This window comes from Heptranchias perlo, chromosome 27 (genome assembly GCF_035084215.1).
Source record: "Heptranchias perlo isolate sHepPer1 chromosome 27, sHepPer1.hap1, whole genome shotgun sequence".
Classification (NCBI taxonomy): domain Eukaryota; kingdom Metazoa; phylum Chordata; class Chondrichthyes; order Hexanchiformes; family Hexanchidae; genus Heptranchias; species Heptranchias perlo.
Window position 1 is genome coordinate 21,189,071 of NC_090351.1, and position 18,927 is coordinate 21,207,997.

Here is an 18,927-nt window from a genome sequence, read left to right on the forward strand (position 1 = left end):
AATGTACCGGTAGAAATTGTGCCAATAGGACAGAAAGCAAAAGTGAACTATTTTCACATTCATGATTCAAATCAAATGATTCCCCCCCTCCCCACCACCACTCCCAAAATTAATGATTGTCCCCTGTTTAGGTCTCTAAGTACTAAATAAAATTCAAGGAAAGATGGGAAGGATGCTTCCAGGCCTCTATCAATCCCCATGAAAGCACTCCAATGTGCTTTTATTTTATGTTGAAAAATTATCTCAGGAGAATGACCTCATATGCACCACTCTCCTGTATTGACAGATTCACAGGCCCATAATTTTGCTTCCTGCAGGTCTAGCTGTTTATATTTAGAAGTGAAACTGATGATAGGAGAACCACATATCTGTATTTTAATGTTAAACGTGTTGAGTTGACTCGCTGTCTGATTTTCCTTTCCTTTCCAGGCCAAAGTCTGGAATCAGAGATGTCTTGTTTCTCTATCATGTGGTGTGTTGGCTGGCCAGTGCATTGTGGTTCTGGGCTGTCTAACATGGAAGACTTTTAGATAATCATGAGCTGCTATCATAAACAAAGTTGCAGAGCACTTCTGAATCTCTGCACCCTGTTCCCTCTATTGCCCTAGGGTGTATGAGTAAACTTGCTTGTGTTGGTAGATTTGGGGCAAGGGTTGTTGTTGCTAAGCAGTATACTACTGACAGTTAATTTCATCATGGGTGCCAATCTATGTTTAGGTTTGAAGAAAATACTTCCCAGATGGCAATAACCTATTTTTATATTAGTACTATTCTTGTCTGTTTCACTCTGTATGAACTTTAGTACATCTAAAACAGATGGGATTATATAAAACCTTACACAAAATGCTTAGTAAATATAGCACAAAAGCAATTTGAATATTTCATTTATACAGATATGGATACCAATGTACTATTGTATTTAATTGTATTTTGTGTGTGTCGCTTTACTGATTGTTCATACTGTTGTTGACTTAGTATCATTTAATGAGGCACGATTTTCATGAAAAGGTGTTCAGAAAACTTTTTATTGGTTAGGTAAGGAGAAGAACCTAAAGAGCCATGGATCATTTTTATTTTAACATTACTCAAAAGTGATGTGATGGTTTCTTTAAGTGTGATTTGTATCATCACGTTATATGTTGCCAAAATAAAAAGTGAGAAAAGATTTGCCAAGCTTTTTCATTAAGATCTGAAAAATATACATGCACTGGCAAGTATGCAGATGAGAGGAATAAGCGTAAAGTGACAAGGGGATGAATTGTGGGGAAAGCTTAGAGAAGTTCAAGCTGTATAGTCTGGAAAGAAAGATGTTTTGAGAGAACTCATCAAAGTATATGAAGTATTAAATGGTACAGATAAGGTAAACTCAAAGTAAGCCATGAAAGTAAGACCAGAGAAGATAAATGGAAATGAGTTAAAAGTAAATTTAAAACAGGTACCAGGAAGAATTTCTTTGCTCAAAGAGTGATAATTTTTTATGATGGTCACCTAGGCAGGGATATAGAGGCAGAAACAATGGGTTTGTTCATGATACAATTGAATGTTTTGATGGTAGATTTAAGGAGTTGGAATGGTGAGCTTTAACGGAATAAAAGATCTTTTTTGATCTCATATTCTTACAACTACACTATTTTAAATTCAGTTACTCAGGCCACAGAAAGGAATTGCATTGCGTTCTTTGTTGTTTGGAAATGTGGAGGTATGAAAAGTCCCCTCTAGTGTCACATTAAGCCTTTATTTACACTGCATTGATATCATATTGTATCATTAGGAAATCTTCAATCGTTGGTATAAGTGTTGTTATCTCTGAGTTGTTTGCATTGTTAAATTCACCTTGGAGTGGTTTTACTCCAGTACAAGCTTTGTAATATAAAAGAGGTAAAAGATACCAAAAAACTAGAAATCACACCATACTGTTACTCAAAATACTTGTAATCACAGCATCATCACCAGGACAGGTTTGGATGAAGAAGGCCCTTTGCTTTTTTGATGTAATCTTTCTACCATCTTCCCATTACAGCATCTCATTCTTTCCTTAGTGAGTCAGATTACGAACAAGAGTAGGCCATTCAGCTAAATGAACTTGCTCAATCATCTTATTAGTCATGGCTGCTCTTTTTAGACCTAATTCTTTTTAGTCCCTTTTTCCATATCCCTTAAATACTTAACTTCTCAAGTAAACATCTATATCTCTTTTAAATACCTCAATTGATTCAGCATCTATGGCATTTTGGTGCAGTGCATTCCACATTCTCAGAACACAGTGCAACAAAAAAAAATTCCTGGATTAATTTTTAGCTGTCTTTGTTCTATTATTAAGATTATGTCCCAATGGTCTGGATTCCCCTACCAAAGGGAAGAATCTCTATTTTGTCAATTCCTTTCATTCTTTTAAACACCTCAATCAGACCAACCCTTAAGCTCTTCAACCCAAAGGAATATATCCAAGTTTACTCAGCATCTTATCATAGTTAAGTCCTTTCAACCCAGATAATGTCCTAGTGAGTTGTTGCTGGACCCTTTCAATCCCAGTATATCCTTCCTATGAGGGTGCTCAAAACTGAATGCAATACTCTAAAGGAAATTTGACCAGTGCTCTGTTTAACTATAATTAATTCCTTGCCTTGATGAAACCCAGCATCCCATTAACATTTTTTGATAGATTGGGGGAGAAATTCAACTTACCTTCATCTGTCTTTCAGGTGTAAAATGGTCGCTGGGCCTGAAAAATTTAGGTCACAACCTCCCGCACCCTTATCTGCCCTTCAAGTGAGCTGGTTGCTACATTGAAAGCAGGCAACTTTTAGATGTCCAGGGTGGCTGCCTGAAACAGGTGTTAGGCACCTTGCATATTCAAATCGGATTCCTAATACTTGATGTAGGACCTTGATGCAACATTTAGGCACAACTGGCAGAGCTTGCACCATGAAAGCTCTGCCTACTTGTACTAGGTCTTAAGCGGCCTATCCAGCGGTCCTTAAAGGGACCACAAGGGGCCACTCAAGGAATGGCCACAGAACTTTTTAAAAGTTACATTTCTGTGGAGCCAGGAAGAGCAGCAGTGCTCCTCCTGGCTCTGCAAAAATATCGCGGGCTTGCCCTACTCCACTTCTCCTCCCCCTCCCCACTTCCAGCACCTCAACGCTAGAGCCAGCCGGAATACATCAAGCTGGCTAGCTGCTGGGATTCCTGATTGGTGCTGGCAGCTAGTTGGTTTCATGTAAATGAGGCCTGATGCCGTATTTAGCTTATGTCTCAGATCGCAGGGACCACATGCAAAACAATCGCTTTGCCGACTTGCCCTCTGTTTTGGACACAAGTCAATATCTCCTCCATTCTTTTGCACCTGGGAGCTAACTTTTAATGACTTATTCACCCGGACTTGTGAATCCCTTTGTTCCTCTATCCCCCTCAAGTGCTTCCCCATTTAGACTGTATTTGCAGCTGTTGTTCTTGCCACTCACAATTTGTGACATTGAGCTACATCTGACAGTAATCTGCCCACTTGCTCAATCAATCTACTAAAGTAACACTAACTAATGGGCATATTTACTCAGAAAGGTTAGGTGGATGTGTACTGTGGAAATAAAAGTGCTGCACTGCTACAGTTGGGAGTATTCTGAGGTTGGGGATGAGGCAGATTGTTGAGCCAAAGTAGAAGAATTTTTCCTGCATCTAGCTAATCTACAACTGAACAAGAAGTACCTGATACTGATGGTGGATGCCAAAAAAAAGGAAAACTTAAAAGATATTCCATTCCCTAGAAAATTGTTCTGTGTGTGGTCCTTTTTTTTAACGCACGTACAGCATCTGCAATTGGGCTTTGTGTCCCTACCTTTCCCCTGAGACAGCGTGGTTCTCCGTTCGCACATTTAATTGCAGGGAATAAATCTAACTTTATGACAGACAAAAGTGTTTCGTATGAAAGTAATAAGGATCAGATTATTGTAGTTTTGGACTGTTGCCTAAGCAAGGCAAAGAAAACAATATTTGCGTAAGATTCTGGAAAAGTCTCCCAGTCACACTCACTGAAATATTTTTTGCTGTTTTTAATCTTTTTATGAAATCAATAACTTTAACTGCAAATTTTCAGTAATTTTTACAAAAGCTATCCTTTACTGCCTCAGTGGTATTCATCGGCAATTTTCAGTCCTCTTAACTACAAAAGGGAAATCATTATACAGGTAAAAGAAATACATTTTCAGAATGGCTCAGTTACAGTGAGTGATTATGGGTCATTGCTGATAAATTTATTTGCCTTCGATTTAATGTCATGCCATAATACAGATTATTATATAATTCAGTTCTTTTATTTTGTTTCTAAATGCTATTGTATCTCCTAGAATATTGCTCATGGGGAGTCAGGAGATACATTATTTACATTATGTAACATATAATGGCTCAGAATTTGCTGGAGCAGGGCATCTTGTGGTATGCCCCATTAGTCAGACTTTTTTCCTCACTCTTCAACTTGAAAATTTTTTGTCCTGGAAGTGCAAGCTGAGGAATGGGGCATCTGGGACCTTAGTGAATGATGGGACCAACAGTCTATCTTCTTAACCAATGAGATTTAAGGATTGAGAAAGAAATAGAAGAATGATGGAGAAGGAGGGTGAATTAGAGTCAAATCAGGTACAGAAAGAGATACAAAGAGAGGGAAAGAAAGATTGGATTAAGAGAGAGAAAAAAGAGACAGAAAGGAAAAGTAAGAAATTTTTTTTTAAAATTTTAAATTTTAAACATTTCCAACAACGACTGTAGGAATGAGACTCCACAGTTTAAAGAGTTTGTTTTCTGGGCCGGAGAGGTTGATTAGCATTGCAGGAACATAAATCTCCTCATTAAAAAGGTACTTATGGTATTAAACACCAGCCCTAACTTTCTACAGCGAGTTTAAATGACAATTAATGTGCAAATGCAGCAACTTCATGAAACTCACAGGGAGGTTGAGGGCAAGATGCCGTTTTTGCGAGGCTAACGGCTGAGCGGCACAAATCGTCCAGCAACTTGTGGCGATTTGTAATTCATGGGGTATCTCTCCCTCGCCACAAGTTGCTGGATGAATTACACATTAATAATGGCGAGCGCCATTAAACTCACCGTAATTTTGGCAGCAAATTCTAGGCCATTATATTATTAGGGCCACTGATTTATGATGATTGAATTAGTGAAATTACATTTTTATTACAAACTATTATGGGAGTGTTAGTAATAGTTAGGTGTTGAAATATTCTGATTACGTCCATTTTTTGTAAAAATTGTGGCTTTGATTAATGTAATATGTTTCTTTATCTATTCTTTATCTATCTCAATTTTATGTCTTACCTTTTTTAAAGTGCAGGGTACAAAAAAAATGGTAGAGAAAATATTCCAAGTTGTAGATGGTTAGGTGTGCAACAGCACTAGGGAAGGGGTAGGTCATGCGATTTGGTAGTGTTGGGAAAGTGATCCAGCTGTCTGAAAACAATATGAGGCATATGTTGGGGTGTGGGAGAAGTGGAAGGATATTAGGGAATATTGGGAAGGGGTCTTTGGGTGTTGGAGTAGTAGAAGGTGGTTTTTGAGTCTAGGAGTACCATGATCGTTGTGTTGAATGTGTGGAAGTGGTGGAAGGGAGGTGCTGCAGTGAGGAGACCAGAAATGGGGTGGCTAGTGTGGCAGATTGGGAAGGGGGTTGCTGGATGTGAGAGTACTGAGAGTGGGAACGGTGGGTGAAGTGTTGGGTATGGGAATGATGCGTTGAGTCTGAGAGCAATGGGAGATGTTTGTGGGCTCTGGGAGCAGTGGACAGGCTTTGGAACTACTGGGGGTGCGGGTTCTGGGGTTTGGGACCACAGGTACAGCAAGTAGGAGCAGGGGAGCATGGTTGAGCATTCCAGAACTACTGGAGAGAGGGGTGTGAGAGACCTGGTCCTGGAGTAGATTCTACAATTAGGGGGGTTGGAGATGTGACAGTATTTGGAATGGGGTCTGGTAATATTTTTAGGGAATAGTTGAAGGTGAAAGAAGTTTCACAAGAGTGCTTTCCCATCTGCAGTATATTGGCAATTACAGTAGGGGCTCAATTTTGCTGTGAAAATAACAGTGAGGCTAACAGCCATCATTATTTATGCACAAATCGGAGAGCGATTTAATTTTTTTTTACTTTTTCTTTCTGTCTCTTTCATCTCTCTCTCTTAGTCCAATCTTTCTTTCCCTCTCTTTATTTCGCTTTCTGTACCTGATTTGATACTGAATTCACTATTCTAACTTACACTTCCTGGTTCAGACTCTGCACTGCTCATTCTTCAATCTGATTGGTTAAGGAGATACACAGTTGGTTGCTCTGTTCAGATGCCCTGTGGAGGGGGCCACGCTGTTTGGATGTTTGGCTGACAGCAACTTGCTGTGCAAAACCCCATGGAAAGTCTCTGGGCAAGTGCAAGCCATTCGTTTGCCACTCACAGTAAAATCTGGCCCTATGTATACACCAAGAGCCTTAAGTAACTAAAACATGGCTCCTAACTGAGTAATAGGAAAACTGTTTGTAGAAGCTGTCCATGAGAAATTCCCTATAGCCATTTCTTAGCCATGACAGGGAAACAGCTTCATGTTCTTTAAAGTGTTTACTGCACTTTTACTACCTTAGTATCACTGTAGTAAGTGTTTAAACAACTTAAACCCCATAACTGGGTCATGGCCAGGAATGTGGCTACAGGAATTTCCTTGGCAGTCAGGCGGGAGGATGATATGGGTGATCAGGACAGGTGGAAAACAGAGGGGCGCTCAAGGCTTGGGACGTGGCAATAGTAAAAGATAATAGGAGGAGCAATGAATGGGGAGGGGTCAAAGTCGACCAGTGGGACAGCCGCAGGAGAGAACAGAGAGAGGCAGAAGGACTTTGTGCTGGTTCAGAGGCTACAGGTTTCAGGTGGGTGGCACGGAGGAGAGCAGCATCATGGGGCCACCTGTCTTTGAAATGGAACTGGGTGACACAATTATAGGTACATATAATAATAGATAAAGTTAAGCATGGGCAACAAATGTGGTGGAAACAGTGTGATGGAAATAGCATAACAAGATATACAGTGACAGGAAGTGTTATACTTACAGTGCATGCTATATACAAGACTTTTAGGATATTATAGATAGAGAGATGTTCCATTTACCACTTTATTTTTTAGGTTTTTTTAGAAAAAGTTATATTAGACAAAATGCTTGAATTGTATGGAGGTATTTTTCAAGAGTCTATGAAAGTAATATTGCAAGCACAAAATATACATGCGATGGCTCTTCTTACGATGGATCACAAATGTTATTTTCAGTGCACTTGGTCGGAATTTTGAAGATTTTCTTTTACCTCCGTCAGGTTGCAGTTTTGCCCTTGTTAAGGGCTGACAGTGTGAAGCTACCAGAGAAGGGAAGTGATCACGGTGATAGGGGATGAGTTGGCAGAAAGCGTCACCTGATTTTTCATTTTGATAATGATGGTAGAGGTAAATGCAACCTTGTCTTCACTCGATTCGCAAGACAGGTACAGATGAAAAAGACCATTCAGCCCAGCTTAGCTCATCCATCTGCAAAGACCTCTAGCACAGGACTGCAAGTAGAAGGCCCACCACCAGTTTCTCAGGGCAAGTAGGGATAGGCAATAAATCCAGCTTTGCCAATGTCACCCATATTCTAAGAACAAATAATAATTTAAAAATCCAGTTGTATCTTAAACAAATCCAGTGTTTTTGCCTCCACTACCATATCCTAACAACCGTTCCATTTATTGATTACATCTTGTGTGAAGAATGTCCAGATATCAATCTTAAATTTGCCTTTCATTAGTTTGAACCTTACCCCTTTGTCCTACTATCACAGTTTACTTTGATGCATTCCAGATGAAACTTCTCTATACCTTTTACTACCTTATATAATTCTGAGGTATGCTGTCAAAGCTGAAAAGCACAGGTTTCTCCAAATTCTTTTTGATAAGATGTCAAACTGGGGCCTCATCTCTCCTTTTACCAATATCACCAGAAGCAGATTATCTAGTCATTTATCTGTTTGTGGAAAATGGCTGCTGTATTTGCTGACAGTACAGTAGTGACTACACCTCAAAAGTATTTAATTAGCTCTGAAGTACTTTGAGCTATCCTGAGGTCGTTAAAGGCACCTTATAAATGCATATTCATTCTTTCCTAAGTCTATCCCATTGAAAATAAATGAGACATACAACAAATTATGTTGCACCTTTCATATCCTCAACACATCCCAAAACACTTTACAAATGATGGATTGCTTTTGAAGTGCAGTCAATCTTGTTATATAGGCAGACAAAAAAGCTATTTTGCACACAGCAACGTCACATGCACAGCTGATGAATGAATGACAAGATAATCTGCTTTTGGTTGAGAGAGGAATATTGGCCAGTACACTGGGAGAACACCTTGTTCTTCTTTGATTAGTGCCATGGAGGATCCTGTACGTTCAACTGAGCAGCCAGATGGGTCTTCAGTTTAATGTCTGATCTGAAAGACAGCACCTCTGATAAGGCAACAACAACTTGCATTTATAAAGCGTCTTTAACGTAGTAAATGTAGTAAAAGGCACCACTCACTCAGTACTGCACCGAAGTGTCAGCCTAGATTATGTGCTTAAGCCTCAGACCTACTAACTCAGAGACAAGAGTGCTACCAACTGAGCCAAGCTGACATTTAAATGAACACTGATTAAAATCAGACTCCTGTGGACCACAAAACAAAAATGACACTATTACCGATCATTGCAAGCCCATCGACTCCCTGTTTCTAAATAGTGGTTTGATATGGAGGCCACGATTTTAACCCCATCCGCCCAGCAGGAACAGGATGGGTAAGCGGTTAAAATCGGAGGAATCTACTTACCGCCCCATTCCAACCGGTGCTGATTTTAATCTGATATTTTTAAATTGGGTCATGGTGTAATTGAGACCCCAAGGTGATTTTAACAGGAGACATCGACTGCACCTCCCAATCTGCAGTGCACGCCTGCATTAAGTATGGTCTTGCTCCTCTCATGATTATTGTGCACTGTTTTGTCCTGCAGAAAGAGAGGGTGAAAGTTTGTGAGTGGCTGCGGAAAGGAGTGTGCAGACATGTGGGGCTTGTGCTGGTAGTGCATATGCTGAGAGGGAGAAGAAGCAAGATGCAAGCAGGATAAGGAGCTGTTCAATGGAAGGCAAGAGTGTGGAGTATGAAGTGAGGAAGGAATCCTGAAAGAAATCATGGTGATTCTGCAAAGCTTAGCAAGTGAGGAAAATGGTGCTAATAGCTGGTGTGAGGGGGGCAAGAAAGAGGTGAGTGTGTGTTGTAATGAGGATGAGGATTGGTGTAGTGTGGCCTCGTGGTGGGTGGTGAAGGAAGTGATGGCCAGAGTGTCATTTTTATTTGTATAAAAAAAAATCCAAATTTCATCAATTACTTTTTTGTCATTTTAGAATGAAGACATTTTTGGTAAACAGCAGAGGGTTTAATAGCAATATTTATTAATTTCATAATCTTTCATAAATCATTTACTTTCCTTTAGGAAGGACAACCCCCAGATGAATTATGTAAAGAATCCACATCTGAAGAATTCGAAAATAAAGCAGTTAAGGAACTGGACAATGAAAATATGAAAAAAAGTGAGGAAACTGCTAAAACAAAAGGTAAAAGAGAAAGAAAAGAAAAAGATGCGGAAATTGCAAAGATCAAAGACATCAAGGGCAAAGAAAAAGAGGAAAGGGTGAAGTACAAAGAAATGAAAGGAAAAGATAAAGAAGAGAAAGAGAAGAGCAGAGAGGTAAAAGGAAAAGAAGAGAAAGGGAAGAGCAAAGAGATAAAAGGAAAAGAAAGAGAAGAAAAGCTGACTAAACCCAAAGAAGAAATACCAAAGGAAACTGTCAAAGAGGAAAAATTTACCAAAACAAAGAATGAGACAAAAGACATTAAGGAAAATGAAAACTGCTCCAGCACTTCTGTGACAAACTCTAGTAAATGCTGTTCAACACAATGTAAAGATTCATCCAGCAAGGAAAATCTGGAGGAGAAAAAGCAACCAAAAGCTTCAGAAACACAAGCAACAACTTCGACCATTTATGATGAGCCGATTGAAAAAGTAAAGAACAACGATCCCAAAGTAACTGAAGTGAACTTAAATAACGCAGAGAGAATAACCAATGATATCTTAATACGTTTTGCTGATGCTTTGAAAGAAAATACTGCAGTGAAGACCTTTAGCTTTGCCAATACTCACGCAGATGACCATGTTGCTTTTGCTGTTGCTGGTGTGTTAAGGATAAACAAAAGCATAACAAACCTCAATCTGGAATCAAACTACATCTCTGGCAAAGGCGTCATTGCTATCATGAGAGCTTTGCAGCAGAATAACGTCCTGACTGAGTTCAGATTCCACAATCAGCGTCACATATTTGGAGGACAAGTTGAGATGGATATTGCCAAACTTTTAAAGGAAAATACCACCCTTCTTAAGCTGGGCTACCATTTTGAGTTGGCGGGGCCACGTATGACTGTGACAAACTTACTAAGTAGGAACATGGATAAACAGAGACAAAAACGCTTACAAGAACAGAGACAGGGGCAAGAAGGGGACAAAAAGCAAGGGCTTGAAGTTCCAAAGACGCCTGGCATGCAAAAATCACCAAAACCTTCTCCACAATCTTCCCCTAGAAGTTCACCGTGGTCATCCCCTAAACCACCCCCAAAGAAGGCTGCAGCTCATGCACCACCTCCTCCTCCTCCTCCTCCCCCAGCCCTTCCTGAAAAAGCAAACTCTGTGACACAGAACCATAAATTACAAAGTAAGAGGACTGGAGAAGGGAATGAAGAGACCAAGAAGCTAAGAAATTCCTTGACGCCTGTATCTGAAAGAAAGTTGGAAGATAGACCACCAGCTCAAGAACAAAATTCAAGAGATCAGCTTTTGGCTGCCATTCGAGGGAGCAATGCGAAAAAGTTAAAGAAGGTAAATAATTGTTTTCCTATGTTATCTATTGGTAGATCTTACATTTGCACTTCTAGGAGTCAGGGAAAATGTATGCTGTCTGGACAGCATATATAAATATAGAACCTGAAAGGTAAACTTTTCATTCATCAGAGCATGTAACCCTAAGTTTTATAAAGAATAAGATAAATGCAGCGTTTGCCAGTGCTCCCTTATTGCCATGTTTTAAGCTATAAAACTATTTCTCAGAGGTGGCTGTGAGCAAATGTCATGCAGAAAGTTCTATGATTATTTTATAAACGGGGATTAGAATTCAACATTCTGGGAGTAGAACTCTCCATTCGTGAATTCAAATATTTGTAACAATGTCGAATAATAAGACTATGGAACAAATTTAAAGTCTTATGTTGCTGAAACTCCTAAAGCTTCTTATTATTCTCTTTGCAGAATCATTCATGATATAAATATATATGTATTTATATCATGAATGATTCTGCAAAGAGAATAATAACTTGTGTTTCTACAGCACTCCTTGAATGCAAGTTGATGTGTCAGAGAATTTAAAATAGAGGAGTGGGACACACAGGACACTAAGTATGCAGAAAGGGGAGGAATAGAGAGGATTGGGAACCAAAGATATGGTCAAAGACGAGGGTTTTGAGGACAGTTTTGAAAGCAGGGAGGGAGGCGACAAGGAAGAGGGAACTGGTTAGAGAATTCCAGAGGGTAGGAGTGTAGTAGCTGAACGAGCAACCATTGATGGTGGAGTAGGTGTCAGCCATGGCTGAGTGGGTAGTACTTTCACTTCTGAGTCAGAAGGTCCACTCCAAAACAAGAGGGAAGGTCTGTGATAGGGTAGAGGGCATGAGTGATTAAACGACAAAAGAGATGATGGTGCAAGGAAAGGAGGGTGGTAATGGGACAGGTTAAGAAACAAAAGATCAGTCTAGAGGAGCTGTAAATGGCAACAGCAGAACCATTACCAGTACCTGCAGTCTAAATAAATAAATAAAATAGGAGCAGTGGTTATGGTCTGAAGTTGTTGAAATCATTGTTGAGTCTGGAAGGTTGTAAAGTGCCTAAACGAAAGATGAGGTGCTGTTCCTCGAGCTTCCGTTGAGCTTCATTGGAACAGTGGAAGAGCCTGAGAACAGAGTAGTCAGAATAGGAATGGAACGGGGAATTAAAATGGCAAGTGACCGGCAGGTCAGGGTCATGCTTGCAAACTGAGTGGAGGTGTTCAGCAAAGCGATCATCCAATCTGCATTTGGTCTCCCCAGTGTAGAGGAGACTGCATTGTGAGCAGCGAATACAGTATACCAAATTGAAAGAAGTACAAGTAAACCACTGTTTCACCTGGAAGGAGTGTTTGGGGCCCTGGATGGTGGGAAGGGAGGAGGTGAAAGGGCAGGGGCTGCATCTGCTGTGCTCTCATGGGGAGGTGCCACGGGGAGAAGGGCGGGTGTTGGGGATGATGGAAGAGTGGACCAGGGTGTTGCGGAGGGAGCGGTCCCTTCGGAATGCTAAAAGAAGAGGGGAGGGGAAGGAGGGGAAGATGTGTTTGGTGGTGGTGTCTGCTGTTAAGGTGCAACTGTGTATAATTGGCTTATGCGTTTAAGGCCATATAGTTTATTCATTGTGGGGAAGTGCTCTAAGTAGGGCCATTATGAGGTCTAATTGCAGCAGAGGGAAGTTTGTCTGTAAATTTACAGCAGCTTATAAATCAACAGAACACCTGAGGTCAATTAGAGGCTAATTGTTATTGCTGAATGATCAATTGCCCAGTTGTGATTTGTTGCATTTGATCCAATCGGGTACAATTTTGACATCCTGTAATCCTTTCATGTTTAATGGATGCAGTAAACACACCGACCCCAAAATTCCTTGGCTTGAGGGATGGAATGAAGACAAAGAGAGGAAAGAGAGCAGCTTTTGGGGCATGACTTAGTTCTCCTAGTCCTCAGTCCTCGCTGCTTTCTGCCCACAGTCAAAAATTCCAATGGAATTATACTTACCGTACTTCAATTTGTATTTAATTGAAAGAGGCAGGATTGGTGGGAGGATATCTCACACAAGAAATCCCATCGGCTCTGTCTTTCCTGAGACCAACTTAAAGTATGCCTGCATGAAGAAAGAATACTCACTATACTAATGTGGAAGTGAGGGCTTAATGCTGGTTTCTCCACAGGAATTGATCACAGAGTGATTCATTGTCATTAGGAAAGTGGCAACATAGAAACTCAACCCATGGGTCTGAAAAGAATTGTCGGCCAGAACGGGCCACCCGCTCCTCCCAACTGAATGTCAAAGTGCCAGTCTGATACTCCTGCCATGCATGGCGCAGATACCCAAGAAGCACAGTAAATGGTTTGGGCACTTGTCGTTTTATGCAAATGTTTCCATCCCCGGGATTTGGAATGGGGTCAACACTGGCCTGGACTTGCGGGCAGAAGTCATACCCCACCCCACTTCCAGTGGCTGGATGGGACCCCAGGAATTTTAGGGCCAAGACTTTTACATGTATAGATTTTTAAGCCACTGCAAGTTAAAAAAAATGAAACTGAATGTGGTTTATATCAGTGCAGGATCTGGGCATCAAATCAATAATGTTTTTGGCACCTTTAAAGCATGTTTTAAAGATAAACAACATTGCAAGAATCAAATATAAAGATATTTGCTCAGATATATTTCTTAACAACCTGCGGTTAGTAATCTGGAGATGCATGGAGAAAGTAAAGTGGATAGACAAGAAAGGTAATGAGGAGGTGTTGCCAATGATACAAGAAGAATGTAGCTTGATTGATGTTATCAGAAAAAGGCAAATAAATTGGACCGGCCGTGTGCTGAGAGGGATTGGGATGTTGAAAGAGGTGTGAGAAGCTCAGGTGGAAGGAAAAAAACCAAGAGGGAGAAAAAGAAGGATGCTTCCAGATCACCTGAAGAATTGGAGATTGTCTGGAGAATTGGAGAGACTTAGTGATTTGGAGAATGGAGAATCAAGCCAGAACTTGCCTTAGACAGACCACTGATGATGTTAAACCTATAGTATCCCAGATTTCATGTGATAATTTGCTTGTTTGGCATTGGACTGTCTGGGTACTTTCTATAAACTTACTTTTGGATCATTTTAGTGTTGAGAGAGCCCATGCTTCCATTTTCTTTCTTTAAAGTTAACTTGGTGGAGAACAAAGTTCTACATACGCATATGAACATGCACGGGTAGATCTCTCTCTTTGGACAACTTGAGGGGCAGCTGGCAGTGTAACTCAGTCCAAGACCAATATCTGTAGTATAACAGCACCCGAAATATTGATGCATAACGTAAGAAAATAAGGTAAAAGAATGCAGCCAGGAAGAGACTATAATTGAAATAAAGTGTAAAGTGTTACAGGTGATTGATAAAAGGATAAACATCTCACACTAGGAGAAAAAATCTAAAAGGATAGCCAAGATGATGAAGAATACAGGAAAGTTCCCGGTCCTGTCGGAATATCAGAGGTGACATGCATTCATTATGTTGCTCCATTCACTCTTAACATGAAAGAAAGAAAGAACTAAATTGTACTTCTTTCTTTCACCTAAAAAGTTAGCATAGTCCATCAATGTCTTAAAAATGCAATTATTGTTATGATACACAAAGAGAAAGAGAAGCACAGTTAACATGTTTATTGCAGATCAAATATAAGAAAAATGTAGTAAATGGAACATGGACTACATCTTTTTTGTCCTGCCAAAAGCATTTGACATAGGTAACTGATCTGGATTGTGGAAACTGTTGTCCAGATTTCAAATGTCTGGAAAAGCATGTTTGATTGTTTGGCAACTAATGATGGTATGTTGTAAAAATGTGTGTCCATGGTGCCCTTTCTGAACCACTTAATATCTCCAGTGGGGTCAAAAAGGGCTTTTCTCTTGCACCATGCCTCTTTGCTTTCCATTTTGCAGTAAATAATTAATGGCGTCACAAAAGACTAGAATACAGACGCATGCATCTGCGCACAGATTTCATACATCTGGCAAACTCTTCAACTTGAGCCAAATCCATTCCTCAACCAACGTCAGTGAGGATCTCATTTGCAAATTCATGCTTGCTGATGACAGTGCATTTTAAGGAACAACAACAACTTGCATTTATATAGCGCCTTTAACTTAGTAAAATGTCTCAATGTGCTTCACAGGAGCATTATCAAACAAAATTTGACACCGAGCCACATAAGAAGATATTAGGAAAAGTGACCAAAAGCCTGGTCAAAGAGGTAGGTTTTAAGGAGCATCATAAAGGAGGAGAAAGAGATAGAGAGGCAGAGAGGTTTAGGGAGGGAATTCCAGAGATTAGGGCCTAGGCATCTGAAGGCACAGCCACCAATTGTGGAGCAATTAAAACCGGGGATGCGCAAGAGGGAAGAATTGGAGGAGCACAGAGATCTCGGAGGGTTGTAGGGCTGGAGGAGGTTACAGAGATAGGGAGGGGAGAGGCCATAGAGGGATTTGAAAACAAGGATGAGAATTTTAAAATCGAGGCATTCACGGACTGGGAGCCAATGTAGGTTAGCAAGCGCAGGGGTGATGGGTGAACAAGTCCTGGTGCGAGTTAGGATACAGGCAGCAGAGTTTTGGATGAGTTCAAGTTTATGGAGGGTAGAAGATGGGAGGCCGGCCAGTAGAGCATTGGAATAGTCAAGTCTAGAGGTAACAAAAGCATGGATGAGGGTTTCAGCAGCAGATGAGCTGAGGCAGGGGCGGAGAGTCAAGCACACACCCAAGAGGATCATTAGGGTAAATTCTATAGGGTACATCCTGTACTCCCCGTGAGGAGCCACCTATGAAGGGAGAGTGGATGAAAGATAAGGTTACAACATTGTAGGATCAATTCTCTAACCCATTCTCCGTTGAAGCCCCATTCCCTGCTGGTAGCAAATGATCGCTGAATTTACCCTTCTAATTAATCACAGACAAATTTGTAGCATTAATCAAGAATTAAAGGTTTACAATAAACTTAAAGAAAACCAATGTAACATACCAACCACCAACATGCAAACAATATACCAAACCATTCATGATCATCACCAATACTAAGCTGAGTGCCATAACAGGCATCAGTACAGTTGAAGCATGCAAAAAATCCCTGTTCTTAATAATTAAGAAGTGCTTGTTCACACTAGAAAGATCCGATGCTTTTTTGGCAGACAAGAACAAGAAGTTTAGGGTCAGCACAATATCTTGCAATTGTGATCTCGATTCTACTCTATAGTTGTCAAACCTGGTTGTATTATCACTGTCACGTCAAACAGCTCAATAAGTTTCATCTGTGCCACCGTGGATCCATCATGTATATCAAATGGCAGGATCATGTTACTATTGCAAAGTGCTGAAATGTGGAAAATCAAACAGTACTGCGACAATGCTAATAAAATGGCATTTGTCATGATCCATGATTTTTTGACCATTTTTCCACACGAACGATTTGGGAAGAGTTAAAGTGATGTATTTTAAATTAAAGTGGGTACACATACATTTAAAATTCTCCTTAGAACCATATGCTGCAGCTGCTGAGACAGAGTAGTTTATATGTTAATATGCCAGGCATTGAAGATGTGTTTCCACAATGATGTGGAGATGCCGGTGATGGACCGGGGTGTATATATGTAAGGAATCTTACAACACCAGGTTATAGTCCAACAGTTTCCACAATGACTGGGAACAATAACTAATCCATTATTTTGTGTGTGGCTTCCTACAAACATCCACACCTACTATCACTGGGATTACCTATTCATTTCACACCCCAATAGCAGCATGGGGTGTCTGCTAAGAGTCCACTCTTATTTTTTTTGGGGTGGGGGGTAGCCAGTTTCATTGATTGGCCCACTGGTGAATCACTGAAAGGGGAAGAAGTCATATTGACAGCCCATTCAGTTTATGTGGTCAGAAGTAACACTAAGAAGAGGAAAATCCATATTCAAGGTCAATCAGTTTGGATGGTCTGCTAAGAGAAATGCAAGAAAGGCCAGACAGTTTCTTTATTGGAAGACTAGTTTATCGTAAGACTAGTGCCGAGCAAGCCAGTGTAAGCCTTGGTTTGTTTCAATGCTAGACTGATCAAAGATGTGGAGATGCCGGTGATGGACTGGGGTGGACAAATGTAAGGAATCTTACAACACCAGGTTATAGTCCAACAGTTTTATTTTGGTGTTGTAACCTGGTGTTGTAAGATCTTACAGACTGATCAAAGTAAGTATTAGTCAGCCAGCCAACTCAGGGCAATGCAGTGTGGTTTATTATTTTTCTTATTCATGAGGAAGGGTTTTAAGTTAAGTTTAGTAAGTGAGTTTTGATTATGCATTGGGGGACCAGGAGCCAATGTAAATCAGCAAGGACAGGATAGGATATGGGCAGCAGAGTTTTGGCTGAGCTTTACAGAGCATAGAGGATGGGAGGCTGGTCAGGAGAGCATTAGAATAATCAAGTCTGGAGGTGACAGTGGCATGGATGAAGGTTTCACCGGCAGATAGGCTGAGCCCGGGGCGGGGACGGACGATGTTATGGAGGTGGAAGTAGGCAGACTTTGTGATGGAGAGGATATAAGGTCAGAAGCTCGGCTTGGGGTCAACTAGGAGGCCGAGTTGTAAGCAATCTGGTTCGACCTGAGATAGTGGCCAGGGAGTGGGATGGAATCAGTGGCCAGGGTACAAAGTGTGGTGGGGGCTGAAGACAATGTATTCGGTCTTTTCAATGTTTAACTGGAGGAAGTTGTGGCTCATCCAAGATTAGATGTCGGACAAGCAGCCTGTCAGCACAGAGGCAGTGAAATGGTTGAGAGGCGGTGAAGTAGAGATGGGAGTGATCAATGCCACTGACCCTGAGAGAATATTCAAGGCAGACCTGAAATTTGTAACTGCGGCATACTTCTTATGTAAGGCAAGCTCAACATGGAAAAAGTTCCCAGGGTGGGCAAAGGAAGCATTTTAAGGACATAGTAAAGAACAACCTACCAGAAGATGTTAATGGCAGATTGACCAGGATGATGTCCAATCTACAAGACAGAATAAACAGCTTTGAAATTAAGTATTGTTAACAGCTGCAAAAATAAGAATTTCTTTCAGCAGCATCATCAATGGCAACAGCAGCAACAATCAAATCACCAAAATAGGATGTTCTTATGCATACATTGCAGAAAGCCCCATCCTCCATGATTGAACTGCACAGACATGAACAGGTCCATGGTAAATAGATAGATTTCAATTGACCATCTTAGTGATTCTAAGGAGCACTAGTATCTAGCAAATATAAGGTTACTGGGCAAAAATATATTAGCAAACTACAATAAACATGAATGTTAATTTTTCCTATATACAGGAGCTATTTTATAACTTTCTAGTTGATCGTATTGTGGTTCTGTCACAAAGATATTAATATGTTATCAATTAACTTGTCATTTTTTTTAATAAGATGTGTTTTATTTTGAAAAAAGTATCTAATTAAAAATGAATAATGAAAATGTAGAGGGCTTTGTCTCTTGTAATTTCAAATTTGGAGGGTAGCCAAATGTAATTCCTCTACTCAAGAAGTGTAAAGGTGATCAGGTAACTATAGACCAGTTAGTCTAACATCAGCCATGACCAACAAATCCATAATTTGAGATAAATTTAGTGAGTGTTTAGAAATGCACGGATTAATCAAGGCCAGTTAGCTTGAATTTGTTAGAGAAATCATGTTTAGCAAATTTAGTAGAAATTTTTGAAGAAGTGACTGATTGGACAAAAAAAGGAAATGCAGTAGATATGGTATATATGGATTTTCAGGGGGTGTTTAATAAGATGTCTCAGAGAAGCATTATCACAAAAATTCAGGCATAGAAAGTTGGTTGATAGAGAGGAAACACAGGGTTAGGGTAAATGGGTGTTGCATATATTGGAGAAGGTTTGGAAGTGGTATACACCAAGGGTCTACAGTTGGTTCAGTTCAGTTCTCAACATA

At 40.3% G+C, this 18,927-nt stretch overlaps 1 protein-coding gene across 3 annotated transcripts in view; it reads left to right on the forward strand.

Moving 5' to 3' along the window:
* Positions 1–18,927, forward strand: part of LOC137344459 (leiomodin-1-like) — a 62,811-nt gene that overhangs the window by 18,424 nt on the left and 25,460 nt on the right. For all 3 annotated transcript variants that reach the window (XR_010968364.1, XR_010968365.1, XM_068007439.1), the window contains exon 2: positions 9,535–10,971. Coding sequence is in view for 1 of the 3 variants with exons in the window: in XM_068007439.1 (XP_067863540.1) it covers positions 9,535–10,971 (1,437 nt within the window). In the remaining 2 variants the exon portion in view is untranslated. The remainder of the gene's footprint in view (positions 1–9,534; positions 10,972–18,927) is intronic.